This window comes from Camelus dromedarius, chromosome 4, assembly GCF_036321535.1.
Source record: "Camelus dromedarius isolate mCamDro1 chromosome 4, mCamDro1.pat, whole genome shotgun sequence".
NCBI classification, from domain to species: domain Eukaryota; kingdom Metazoa; phylum Chordata; class Mammalia; order Artiodactyla; family Camelidae; genus Camelus; species Camelus dromedarius.
The window spans coordinates 16,423,818-16,437,533 of NC_087439.1; the positions used below are offsets into that span (position 1 = coordinate 16,423,818).

Genomic DNA, 13,716 nt, shown 5'->3' on the forward strand with positions numbered 1-13,716 from the left:
TCCTTCATGGATTTCCAGATGCAATCAGTTCCAAAGGTATCTGGCCTTGGCTGGACTCTGACTTGAAAGTACCCTCATCAGTCAGCGAGGCTACGTGGACAACTGGAGCTGAGTGGCATGCAAGCAGACCCACTCTGGAGAGCACTCCAGTCAGCCTCCAGCTTTGTCATGGCGGTGAACCCCATCTGGCCATCAGCAAGCCCTCACTGAGTGCTGGCTCTGGATTCAGCGCTGTGTGTGGGGATATGTTACAGCAGCATTAGGAGACTAGCACACTCCCCCAGACTGCTCTGGGGACCACTATCCACAGCCTGACGTGACCCCAGCAAAATTCTTCCTTTGGTTTCTTGCTCCTTCCCAGGAAATGTTTACTGAGCACCTGCAATGTGCCAGCTCTGTGCTCCATGTTGATAAGAAAACACAGACACAGTCTCCCCATTTATGAAGCTGGCCATCTGACCTAAAATCAGCAACAGCAAATGTTATGAGCATTATAGAAGAGGCGTATGATGCCCCCCATGGGGTGAATGTTGCGTCCCCCCAAGACTGGCATTTTGAGGCTCTAACCCCCAATGTGAAGGTATATAGAGGTGGGTCTTTGGGAGATAATGAAGGTGCGAGGGTGGAGCCCTCATGAATGGGATTAGCGCCCTTACAAAAAGCGCTACAGGAGAGGACCCAGCAAGAAGCTGGCAGTCTGCAAGCCAGGAAGAGATTCCTTACCAGACACCAAATTGCCTGGCACCTGATTTTGGAATTATGAGAAATAAATGTCTACTACTTAAGCCACCCCGGCCATGGTGTTTGTTGCCACAGACCAAGTGAAGACATTGCCCATGGAAGCATACATTTAGGGGCAGGTGGGGATGGCCCTGACCTAACCTCTGGAAGAAGGAGGCTTAAGCTAAGACCTGAAAGACAGGAGGCATGAGCCTGGAGGAGGGAGACAGGCCGCTGGCAATGTGCTTTGCAAGCAGAGGAAAGAGGGCGGGTGAAAAGGGAAGGCGGAGGAGAAGGTAGGCCCCATCAGGCCCACATCCTAGGCTACGGCAAAGAGTGGGTTTTGGTTTTGGTTTCCACTTCAACCTAAGGGGAGGGCTTTTAACCAGAGGAATGACAGGCTATCTGAAAACACCAGGTTCCTGAGATGAAATCAGGGCAAGGACTCCAGAGCATGAGGGAAAACACTAGGTTTGAGCCTCTGAGGTTTTGATAAAATGTGCAGAATGTTTCCCAGATGGAGTCTGTATGAATCCACAGCTATGGGATAAGCCTATATCAGAAACATCCATCTCTCAGTGAGCTGACCATGGAGCAGTGCCCCCAGGATGTGGGACAAGGGAGAACACAGGCCATGGAGAAGGGAGGAAGCCCGCAGCCAGGACAGCCCCTGGGAGGCCAAGCCCCCAGAACCTTGACCTCAGGCGGGCCAGCTGGAGAGCAGCCCAGGCCCCAAGTGAACCGGGGCAGGCAGGGCAGGATGGCCCACTTCATCTTTCCTCCTAGTGCAAACCCCGGGTGGCCCAGCCCTCCAACTCACCCGTGGGACTGGACATGATGCTGTCCTTGGCTGAGTTCACAGTCTCTCAGCAGAGATGAACCTGGGTGGCTGCCCTGTTCAGAGGGTGCTGATGACCAGCCAGACATGCCTCCTGAAGCCTACAGGGGAACAGAGGATGAGGCCATCTGCTTCTGAGGCAGGCTCTGCTCCCGGCCCCTGCCCTGGGGATCTCACTGCCTGCTGATTCCTCAGTAGGGAAGAATCCATGTCGGAAACAAGTTCTCTCAGATTTATTTTTATTTGCCTTTAAAGCAAATATCTGCTGCCAGTCACTGTCAGAGCAGTGGACTAGAAAACAGACAACCATATATATGTTGGCCCAGACCCTAAAACTGCCTCCAAGCTCCCCCAAGGCCAGGCCAGGCCTCTCCAGGACAGGTCAAGTCTTGCATGAATGTGCTGAGCCTTATTTGGTGACATGGCTCTGATCCTAACAGGAAAAGGTTTTGGTTTTGAAATATAGTCAATTTACAGTGTGTTAATTTCTGGTGTACAGCATAGTAATTTAGTTATATATATATATGTATATATGTATATAATATATATTTTCTTTTCATATTTTCATCATTATTATAAGGTATTGAATATAGTTTCCTGTGCTATATAGTATGAACTTGTTGTTTATCTTATATATAGTAGTTAGTATCTGCAAATCCCAAACTCCCAATTTATCCCTTCCCACCCACCTTCCCCCCTGTAACCATAAGTTTGTTCTCTCTTTGAGTGTGTCTCTGTTTTGTAAATAAGTTCACAGGCACAAGGGTTTGACGGGGGAATAATAACACTAAACACACCACCTACACATAGCAAATGCCTCCCTCCTTAAAAAAAAAAAAGCAACTAAAATCATTCATTACTGACTGTGCAAGTCACGCTACCCAACTTCAACTTAGGGCAGCAGTTTGTTACCCAATCAGAATTTAGATGTTAAGTTTAGAAAACGCAAGTGAATTCAGTGCATATAAAGAAACAAAAACTCTTACCATTTATTTTTAAAAGCTTATTCCTTTCAATAGCCATGAAACTCAGACATGATACAAATGTCTGTTATGCCCCACAAACAATCAACCTCATTTTGTTTATCTGAGTGGTTCTCTGAAATGGAGGTCTTAGATCCTGAAACTACGAGGAAATCTCCTCATGTTTGGCCTTGGCCACAACCCACTAAAAAATTATTTTAATTTCTTTAGGAAAAAATTATTTCACAGACCCTGAGTTCCAGAACTGGAAGTGCAAAACCTAGGGGGAAGGTCGCTGCAGTGAGTAAATAATGTCCTTCCAATACCTGAGCATCATTATTCAGAGGGCGATGACAGTCTAATCCCCACATCCCCCGACTAAACAAACAAGAGAACAGAAGCTTGATTTTCAGACCGGAGAGATGTTTGTTAGCAATGAGGGGAGACTTCCTGGTAGTTAGTATCGTTCCTTAGAAAAGCTATAAAATCATTTTTTCCAGAGGTCTTTAAAAAGAAGAAATAAATATATCTGCTCAAGTCACTTTGGACGAAACCATGCCTAGAAGCAGCTGGAGAGAGGAGACTCTTCCATCCTCACCACAGGGCTCTCTTTCTGGTCCCAGCCCAGCAGACACACAAAAACACAACCTCCCAGCAACACCCCGGCCCACAGACGTCCCGTCACTGGCTGAACTTGGTCCCCTCTCAGCACCACCAGACACCCTCAGATCAGACCACAAGAGGTCTGTGAGCAGAGCACCGCCGCTATGAAAGTCACTTTTAAGTTCCAAGGACACTGTTCTGCCCTGACGCTGATTTAGGCAAAGAAGGTGCGCTAATATTTTCCCGCATCCTTGGGAGAGCGAGCCCAGCCATGCCCTTTCTAGAACAGAAGTTTTGGGGGCCAGAGTCGGGCTGCCTGGGAGCACCACCAACTGCAAATGGAGAAGCTTCTCTTCAATGCCAGCCAAAAGGAGGGTCGAGGAGGCGTCTCAAGTTCTAGTACATGTCACCTACAAATTTAAATTCAGAACTGATGTGCTGCCAGTGGAATTCATCCCAAAGCTCAGAATAATCTTCTGAAGCAGCCGTCTACAAAAGCAAGCCACAGTCCTTCCCCATCCTCCTGAGGTGGGCGGCGACCCCGGGGTGGACCTGCCGACTCTGGCTTTTGTGGCTTGTGAGGTGAAGGCTTTGCCGGCCACCTTCTGGACAGAGAGGTTCATTCACATCACCAGCCCTCTTACAGAATAACCAGCTCTGTGTTTCATGGTAAAGATGCCAACTTTCCTAAGTTGTCTTTCTCTGAAATGGGCAACCGTGACAGAATTCCCTGATGGGAAAGCAGGAAAGCAACCCCCAACTTTTCCTGCTCATTTGTGATAACACAAAGCATACTGAGAATGCAGATGTAGTTCAAGATAGAATCTGTGTTCAGCTCTGTGCCCGAGAAAGCAGGTTCCTTCAGAAATATAAGGAAAGAGGAAAAGGGAACGAACATGCCTGGAACATCTTCTGTAGGCCAGGCCCCCTGCTGGACCCTGCACCTAATTTATTTCCTTTAACATTCATGACAAGGCTGGAAAGTCATGAAGGCAAGTATTCTTCTTCCCTATTTCGTAGACTAGATAGTACATCCTACAAATAAAGCAAATGAAGGCTGTAGAATAGAAAAGTTAAAGGCTGGAGTTCACAAAGTAGAAAGGGGCAGAATTAGGAAACAAACTGAGAGCCCCCGTTCCATCTATTACCCTGGCCGTCCCTACAACACCCTCTACGCATGACACTGCTTTGCTGCTCCCACCATCCCTGCCCCTCTCCCATTTCATCACATTTATCTCCCGGACAGAATCAAGATGGAGAGGCAATAGCCTAGTCGCAGATGCCCTGCGATGGGACTCCATTTCTGCTTTTTTCAAGCTTAAGTGCCATTGGAAAGGGCATTTAAAATTCTAGACTCAGTTCCTTTATCTGTAAAATGGGTATGTAGGCCAAACCTATGTGTATTACAGTGAGAAAAAGGGGGCAGGGAAATGGATGCAAAAGTGGTTTAAAATTAAAAATGCAAATGTGAGGTGGTATTATTACAAAACCCCACTGAGACACGTTCCCTGCCAGCTCCTCTACTGTGTAAACCTCATCATGAGAGAGAACAATGGACTCCGGCAAATTCTTTAGAAGAGCAATCAGGTAATCTGTCTTCCATTATCTCATGGAGTAGCAGAAAGAGATATAAATCTTCTGCTCACTGATAGACTGGAGTTGTCTTATCCATGACGCCACTGCAAAGGCGTGGGGAAGACATCCTTAAAACCTTTAAATAATCATAATGACTATGATCGTTGGTCTCCTCCAAAGATGACCACCCAGTGACCCATACATTTAGGTATTCATGCCCTAGGATACTCCCCTCCTTCACTGAAAACAGGTTAGGCCTGTGAATCTCTATAACCTGTAGAACATGGCACTGTAGAACAGTCCTGCCACTTCCAGGACTTAGCCTTAAGAAATTCTAGAAGTTTCTGTGTTTGCCCTGAGTCACCATGTAAGAAGTCCTGCTAGAAAGACCAAGTGGAATAACTGCATGGAGTGAGCTGTAGACCCAGCCATCCCAGCACCCCAGCTGAGCCTCACCTTCTAGCCATCCCCCTGGAGCACCAGACATGTGGGTGAGTGATCTTGGGTACCTCACCCCGATGGAGCCCCTACACCGGGTTACTATATCCTAATGGAGCCCCCAGATCATGGCAGCTCCAGCCAACATAAGAAGCAAAAGAACCACCCAGCTGCGCCCAGTCAAGTCAGAATTGTGAAAGAGACTACAACAGCAGTTGTTTTAAACCCTAAGTTCAGGAATTGTTTATTATGGAAAACCGTAGCAATAAGAGGAGGAAGAGAACGAGAAAAGCTATCATTGTCTGAACCTTCTCTATATCCTTTACATACATCATCTGAATTAATCTTCACAATAGTCTGGCATGGGCTTTACGACACCAATTTACAACGAAGTTGGGTGAGGGGTTAAGTAAGTTATCCAAGGTCAAGAAGAGATGGATTTGAAACCCAGCTCTGGCCACAAAGCCCTTTTCACAAAAGATACTATATAATTGCTGATCTCTGATGAATAGGAGAATTGGGGTAACAAAAAAAGTGTTCCTAATAATTAGGCACTTATTTTAAATAATATAAATGGAAACCATGTGTTATAATGAAAATAGCTTTGACTAGGAGCTTGGAAACCCTGACTCGACTTCTGATCTAATCACTAGCTGGGTAAAAATGAACAAGTCATTTGAATACCAAAAGGTGCCTTTCATTTAAAAAAATGAAAATAATGTCTTCTTATAGTTTTGTGGTGGTTGTGGGATCAAAATGATATACTGAACATGAAGAACTTTTGCAAGACGCAAAAGAAAAAAACGTCCAATACAAATGCAAAGAGACGTTGTTGAATTAACTTGAGGTTTCACTACTTCCTAGTTATCACAGTTCTCAGTTTCAAACTATTTGTGTTTTCCTGCCTCCTTCCAAGATAAATATTCATATAAACCCTGTTTTGTTTCCAGAGCTTTGGGATACATCACTTTTTAAAAATGGGAAATAATCTCAGAGTCAACTATTTGATACATCACTTCTTTGTAATATTTTTGGAGGGAAGGTTGTAAAAAGCAGAAAACTTTTGGTTTCCAGTCAATGGCTCTATCCCCATCCCTCTGATCCATTGATTTATTTGAGTTTGGGTCCTGCGGGGAGAAGGGGAAGGTGTGAGCCATGGCTTTATGGAATGCATGTTGAGAATACAGTCCTGACATAGGCGAAGAGAGGTCTCCTCGTGGTACTGGATACCAGAAATGAAGTACAAAATAGGTCATGGCTATGTAGACTGTACAGCAGAAAATAAATGTGTATATAAAGTTACCTATTCTATTAAATGAAAGGAGATTTAAGAATTCTCATAAAAAGAAACGCTCTGCTCCTTGGGTGGCCAGTGGCAGCTAAGAGCTGAAGTCATTATCTACATTCCTTTCAGTAGCTTTTGTTTTGGAAACCAAACGATGTTACTGGTGGTCTCAAAAATTTATGGAACATTCCTTCATTGGAAACAAAATCTAGGACCAGAATAAGATAATACATGTATCAAGCTTAAATAATAGAATTAAAAATAAGAGTTTTATTCATAAACAAATTATGTGCCCACTCCTGAGTATGAAATAACAAGTGATAAGAAGCATGCTTTTCCTTATAGATTTAAGATGATATTTTCCCAAAGGCCCAAAGCACATATATTTTCTAGGATATGACTAAGTTAAATATCATGGTTTCAATTGCAAAGTGGAAGGAACAACAGTAGATTAAAACTAAATAAAGCAATCTCTTTAATGCCATAATAAAAACTTTTAAATAAACCAAGGATAAATTTGGAAATATAATCTGCTCTGTTTGATTTCAAACATGCAACTTAGTCTCTGAGTGATGGTACTCAGAGCATATTATGCTAGTGAAATACGTACAACATATACACGTATATGCTTATACTTCTGTGACATTTTCATCTATTCATTAAACAAAAGTGAGTATCACCCACTCTTGTTAAATCTAATAGCACAGAAATAGAAGCTGTGAGTAGGCAATGAGGCTGAACTTCATTAAAATTAACAATCCCATTAAGAAAAGTTATGCCCAGAAACTAACAACCACCCTAGATTAACTATGGTTGGTTTGGCATGCCTTTCTTCCAACTTTGCTAAAATTGTTTTTATATTATGAGTATTAATAATATCATGTTCATGTTTGCTCTTATTTTTATCCGGTAACATTTATGAGACTTTGAAATTCCTCTTAAATCCACATGTAAAAAGGAAGGGTCAGTATTCTCACAAGCATATTAAATTGTGGTTTCATAAAAAGAATGAAAAAGATAAAAATCTTGAGTAAATTATAACCGTTTAATTACAAAATGAATGTGGCCACAGGAACCAGTAGACATTTGATTATTTTGCATTGATTATCATTCTACAATATATGAAATCAAAGGACAATACATCATATAGTTTAAAAAAAAAAAAGAGCAAAAACTTTTGCTTCAATCTAGCACACGAGACAACTGTGTCACTGACAACCGTGCCCAGGTAGGTTATTTCCTTCTAAGCTGTGTCCTCTCTTTCTGTTTCCCTCATCCTCCATGCCTTCTCTCCTAGGTTCACATAGCAACAGAAGGCCATTTAAGCCCAATGAATCAACAACAAAAGCCGGACAACTGGGCTGGATCCATCTTAACAGTCTCATCTTTACCCTCTACAGCCATCAGTTTCTAATACACTGGTGTTACACTTAAAAAAGGAAAGGAGGGATTTTGCAATTATATAGTAAATTTAGCCAATAGTGACAGCCAAATGAAGGATTCAGGCATCAACATAAACTTCTTTAGTCTGAGTAGTCAACGTGCTCAAGGACACTGGCATGTCTACACAGCACAAGTTAACAGTGAGGCACCAAGGGGCAGAGAGCTGTCAGGCAAGGAGAACACAGAAGCCAAAGTCAGGGTTTTCAAGGCCATGAGAAGTGCAAATAAGCAATGTAAGTGGAGAACCAAAAGGATTCAGACACTGTATGAAATTCCAAACAACAAAAGACAAAACTATTCAGAAATATCCACACAAATGACCACAACTACTTTGAATCATTTGCAAGCTTTCAAATACCTGAACACAAATGCAGTAGGTGCAGGAACAGAAAGAAGTAAATATAGGGAATAAACGAGTTATCCAGCAGTTAAATGCATTTATTCACAAATATGTCAGAAAACTGGGAAACTTATCATCACTAATTGCTCCCATGAACAATTCTCGAGAAAAAGCAGCAACGCTTTTCATTTTATACCATTGCATTATTCTGCTGTCTCTCTGGGGGAAAAAGGTGCTAAGAACGTTTCTCAAAAATAGAAAATAATCATGGAAAAAGAAAAATCATTATTCTGTGTAATCTTACGTGAACAGCCAAAAGCCAGATGCATGACTTTCTGCACAAAGATTAAACTGACACAAGATGGGACTCAACCCGAGTGCCAGAATCTCTGGATCTCCAGGGATGAATAAACTCAAGAGACCTGGTGGCAAAATCCGTGTGACTCCTACACTGTGCCCACTGTCATACTGGATAAAGCTCCCCATGATGAGAAAACCAACAAAAGTGCCCTTTAGCCAGACAAAGAACCAGATTCCCAACAGTGGGGTGCAGTCGGTTCTCTGCACTGCAGCCACTCCCTTGGCAAATACTGGCTAATTCCAATTCAGGGAACTCCAATAGCTGTGTGGGGTCATTTACGGCAACGTTATACTGGACACGTGGCTTGAAACAGCGGGGCTGTGTTTTAAGTGCATTTTACTGAGGAAGTATTTGGACTACTGAGCCTCCACTCCAAAAAGGTGCATGCCTGCAAAGACACCCCTGTCTCATCAAGTTTTCCCTGTCACATGGAAGATACAGAAGTTCAAAATAGAGTTTGCTGGGTGAGGCTCCTAATGGGAAAGAATCTAAAACTTTGCAGCCCTTCTTGATTCTTCATCCTGGTAACTCTTGTCTATCTGGTCATTCAAGAAAAGAACGGAGGTTCTTATACTCAAAGAGCTCATGAAACCTATCCCTTCCTTCCTATTTTCATGCCACCCTCCCAAGCCAAGCTTCCACCCTGGTCCTGCTGGACAGAGTCAGTCTCCTAGTCATCCTGTGCCCCCACCCCCAGATCCAACCCACTATGCACCGTCTTCAGGTTCACACATTTTTCATCTACACAGCCTCTGACTCAAGATCGTCCATGACCTCCAACAGCATTTCCCAAAGCAGACTTCATGAATGCCACATTAAATATGGACTCAGCAATCAAAAATTTGGGGGGAAACTTGGAGGTGAACAATGCAGCTTAGTATACTGAAGCTTCTGAGAACTTCCACAGGAGAGCAAGTTTGCTCACATTTCTCTTGGCTTTTCTTACTTTTCAACCGTGGGGACTTTCTTTCGAGTACAGAACTACTGTTCCAGGGAGACATGTGTTGGGAAATGTTAGCTCAGAGGACCAAGTCCAAATTGCTTAGCACGCCTGCACTGAGCACACTGGGTCACCACTACCTCCCCTTCTCTTCCACCTTCAGCTCGTCCTTCTCTTCCAGGGCTGCTTCCAGAGTCTGCCTCAGAGCTGGAGTGCAAGCCCTCTCCAGACTCGATCTGTCTCCCTCTTTTTTCTCAGCTCTCAGTCCCTCTGTGGTCAGCTTATGTTCTCCTGCCCCCAGGGGCCCCATCCCAGCCACCCTGGTCCTCATTCACCACTTCATCGTCCGACCTTCTGTTACACTGATTTCCTTCTACTGCCTTACCAGCTCCACACTAAATGTTTTTGTCACCTTACAGGGGGTTTTCTAGTCCACCTAGATAGTAAGCTCCTCCAGGACATTTGTATCTTAAAATGAATTTTATAACTAACTTAGAACTAATGACGTTTTGCAATGATTTATTATAAGTTCATGAAATTGGGGACAAGGTCTATGCAGTACAAGGATTCATAAATGGTCTCTCTCAGTGAAAATAAGATTGATATCTCCAAATATGTCAATGTAAGAAGAGGAAGAGGGAGGCCATATTAAGAAAGAACAAAGTTCTCACACTAATTGCAATTTGGCATAGTGAGTGAGGAATGTCCACAAAGCAGCATCGGGATTCCAAAACTTCTAGGAAATCATCACCAGTGCCGCGATACCTAAGGGGAAGCCACAGGCACGTGGCTGTGTATATCAAACCCTAAAATGGACAGGCCAATGAAAAAGAAGATGCATTCCCCCATATGACAGGAGGCAGATGTGATGATTTGCAGGGAGAAAAGAAAAATGACAGTCCTTTGGGGATATGTTAAATCACAAATCAGATAATTTGCTAATTCCTAATGCAATAAATCCTAAGCTTCCTCACAACTTTCTTTTCTTCTTGCCCCCTAGTAAACAGATATTTATGGAATGCCTACTAGGCATTGAGAATGGAGTGAAAAAGACAACTGGAAATGTATTGGAAAATGAGGATAAGCTAAGAGGTACAGAGGAACAAAGGATTCTATCTTCTGAATAAAAGTCTCAGTGAAATGAAAGAACAATTTAAATTAATTAATTAATTGTATTAATGCAACAAGGATGAGATCACCTAAAATAAGTCACAGAAGCAGGAAGTGGACAGAGCCATGTGATGGCAAATGTGTGTGTTTCTTTTGTTTATTTCTCTCTTTTGAGAACTAATGACTTTCTGTCGCTAAGTGCCCAGTATTAGAAGAATGGACACTGGTTGCAGTCACTCTAAGTCCGACACGTTGCCTGACATATGGTAGGTACCTAATCACAGTCTGTTGAGTAAATTAATGAATAAACAAGTGAATGAAAGATGGCAGGAAAGAAAGCCTGCTGGCAATGCATAGAAATGCTGTGTTTGGCTGGAATTCTTTTTTGTACTGTAATTCCTTTAAACTGGAACACAGCGGATGGTGAGTTGTAAAGATCAATCTATGCCTACAACTTAACACCTGTTTCCCTTAAAATATCATTATGAATAATTAAAATTCATTATAAGTATTTTATACTTACAAGTATTTAGGTAGCCTGATTCCCTTTTCATATTACAGTGATTGAAGCAAATTTAGAATTTCTAACATAAAAGCACCACTCCAGAAATTTGAGAAGACAATTCATTTTCTACAAACTCAATGGGAAAAAAATGGAGAGTGACAGTTGAGTGTGCACACTCGTCACTTGGGAGGAAGTGGGGAGAGCAGCACTACAATATTAGAATATTAACACACTTAGGTGAAAAAAAAAAAAACAAGAAGTGACTAAAAGGGAAAATAAAAGAGGAACAGTCTAGGAGAAGTCAAGTTGTCTGAACTTGTATCAGGTGAAATGCGTGTTTAATCTGATATCAGATTCTGATGCCAGTAGCCAATAATCTATGTTATTTCACAATGCCACACTTACCATTTGGCACAGGCACACGTGTGTTTATAAACTTGATATGAGTAAATTAGAGAAAAATGTTGGTAGCCTCAAGGTTATGCAATGAAAAACCAGAAATCAATCCAAAAAAACCATTGATGATAACATGGACTTTTGACGAAGGAAGAATTTTCCAAAGGAAGTAAGACATTTTCCCTGGAGACACTTGCAATGAAAATGAACAAAGAATTAGGAAAGGGAAGAGAATAAATTCCTTGCTGGCTGGTTAACAAAGCCCAGTCTTTTCCTTCTCTCTTTTCTATAATGCTATCTATCAACAGAGTATAGGGGATGAAGAAATTGTTGAACCCAAATCCAACCCTGGATAGTGTAGTTATTAAATAAATCATTTCCAATATGTCCAAACAACTCATTCAGAGCACCAGCAAAAACCACCTGAGTTAGGCTTATCTGATAAGCTTATCTTTGCAACCAGTAGTATATTGGTAACACCACCACTATGAAACGTAAGTTTACCTTTATCATATAATATCTCTATTATGAAGAAATAAGTCTATCCCACAGATACCAATTACGCTGCCTTTAATAAATAATGTCTCTGACACACCCAGGGCTTAATAAGTGACAGGTGTCTTTTTTATGATGATGTTCCTTATTATTATCCTATTATTAATTATTATTTCTTATCAGACCGACACCTCCTCCCTTCCAGTTTGAATGCTGAGAACAAACTGTGTCTTTCATCTTTGCATCCCTTGCAGCTCAGCACAGTGCCTTTCACAGGCAGTGGATGAACTGAATGTTAATTGAAACTTTCTAGCTTTATCTTATAGACTAAACTGTTTGCACCTCAGAGAAGTAGGTATCACCTCACATCCTACTTGGTGGAAGGCATGTGCTCCTTCTGAAAGTAGCTGTGATGGCTTTTAACTGTAATTTCCCTGTGATGGTTGTTCTCTGTGGGGTCCTGGGAGACGGCTCAGAGATGAGGCAAATGTGAAAAAGACAGTCTTACTAGGTACCAACCAGAAAGAAAATAACATTAAAAGACCGTAGCAGGGGGTAGGAAGGAATAAATTGGGAGTTTGAGATTTACAGACTGACTACTATATATAAAATAGATAAACAACAAGGTCCTACTGTACAGCACAGGGAAGTATATTCAATAGCTTGTAATGGCCTATAATGAAAAAGAATATGAAAAGGAATGTATATATATGTAGAAATGAATCGCTATGCTGTACCCCAGAAATTAACACAGCATTGTAAATCGACTTCTTCATTAAAAAAAAAAGACCATAGCAGATAGCATATGCTAATCTCTGGGCATTAGGTACTATTCTAAGCCCTTGAAATATGTTGGATTTTGTACTGAACACCTTATAAATGCATACTGTTTCCTATTTTATTAATAAGGAAACTGAGGTTATAAAGATTAAGAACTTTGCCTTAAATCACATCAATAGTAAATGACAGTATCAGGATTTGAGTCCAGGTCTACAAGACTCCCAGGTTTAAACTCTTCACCACCTGCTACACAACTTGCAGTTTTAATACCACTCTGTGTGCACAACTCATTCAGAGGCCTCGGTCTTAACCTATAGCATAAGTGCTACAACCTATTTTCCACAACTTTCAACACAGCATACAATGATGCGTTTCCCTCCCTTCCTTTCAACCCTCCCGGCTGTCAGAGAACCTGAGAATCTGGGTACCACATCCTCCTTAATGCACTCTGAAGATTATGTTCTATCAAGTAATAGGAAACAGCTATGCTCTCTGAATGAGTAACAAAATCATAGGCACTGTTTACTTAATCCAGTATCACCTAAGAAGTCTCAGCAGAAGGAGACACGTGAACAGAGCTCACTGGGAGAAAGAAGGTTGGAAGGGTGTAATATTGAGGACGTGATCCCAGTCGGAGGCAGCAGCCCTCAGCAGCAATGCTGTAGGACTTCACTGCAGCAAGAAAGCCTCTCAACCACTCACATTCTGTGTCCTTTAAACCACACCTACAGGAACCCCAAAGAGCAAAATGAACAGATATTTCAAAGGGACAGGCCTGTTGGATAAGATGAAATGGCACAGCTCGGCAGAAAGAGCAGGGAGGCTTGGAACACAGAGCCTGGTCTCTAAAATTGCTCCTCCACAAATATTTATTGAACAAATGAATCAATCATTGGGCCTCAGGAGGAGTTTTTTAGGAGTTTCG

The 13,716-nt window shown here is 42.1% G+C and overlaps 1 protein-coding gene across 13 annotated transcripts in view; it reads right to left on the reverse strand.

Annotated features, from left to right (window-relative positions):
• Positions 1 to 13,716, reverse strand: part of NCKAP5 (NCK associated protein 5) — a 918,970-nt gene that overhangs the window by 534,866 nt on the left and 370,388 nt on the right. The window contains exon 1 of one of the 13 annotated variants that reach the window (XM_064484705.1): positions 1,541 to 1,916. The exons of the other annotated variants lie outside the window; for them this stretch is intronic. Coding sequence (XP_064340775.1) covers positions 1,541 to 1,647 — 107 coding nt within the window. The 5' untranslated portion in view covers positions 1,648 to 1,916. Of the gene's footprint in view, positions 1 to 1,540; positions 1,917 to 13,716 lie in introns of those variants that run through there. 13 annotated transcript variants of the gene reach the window in all.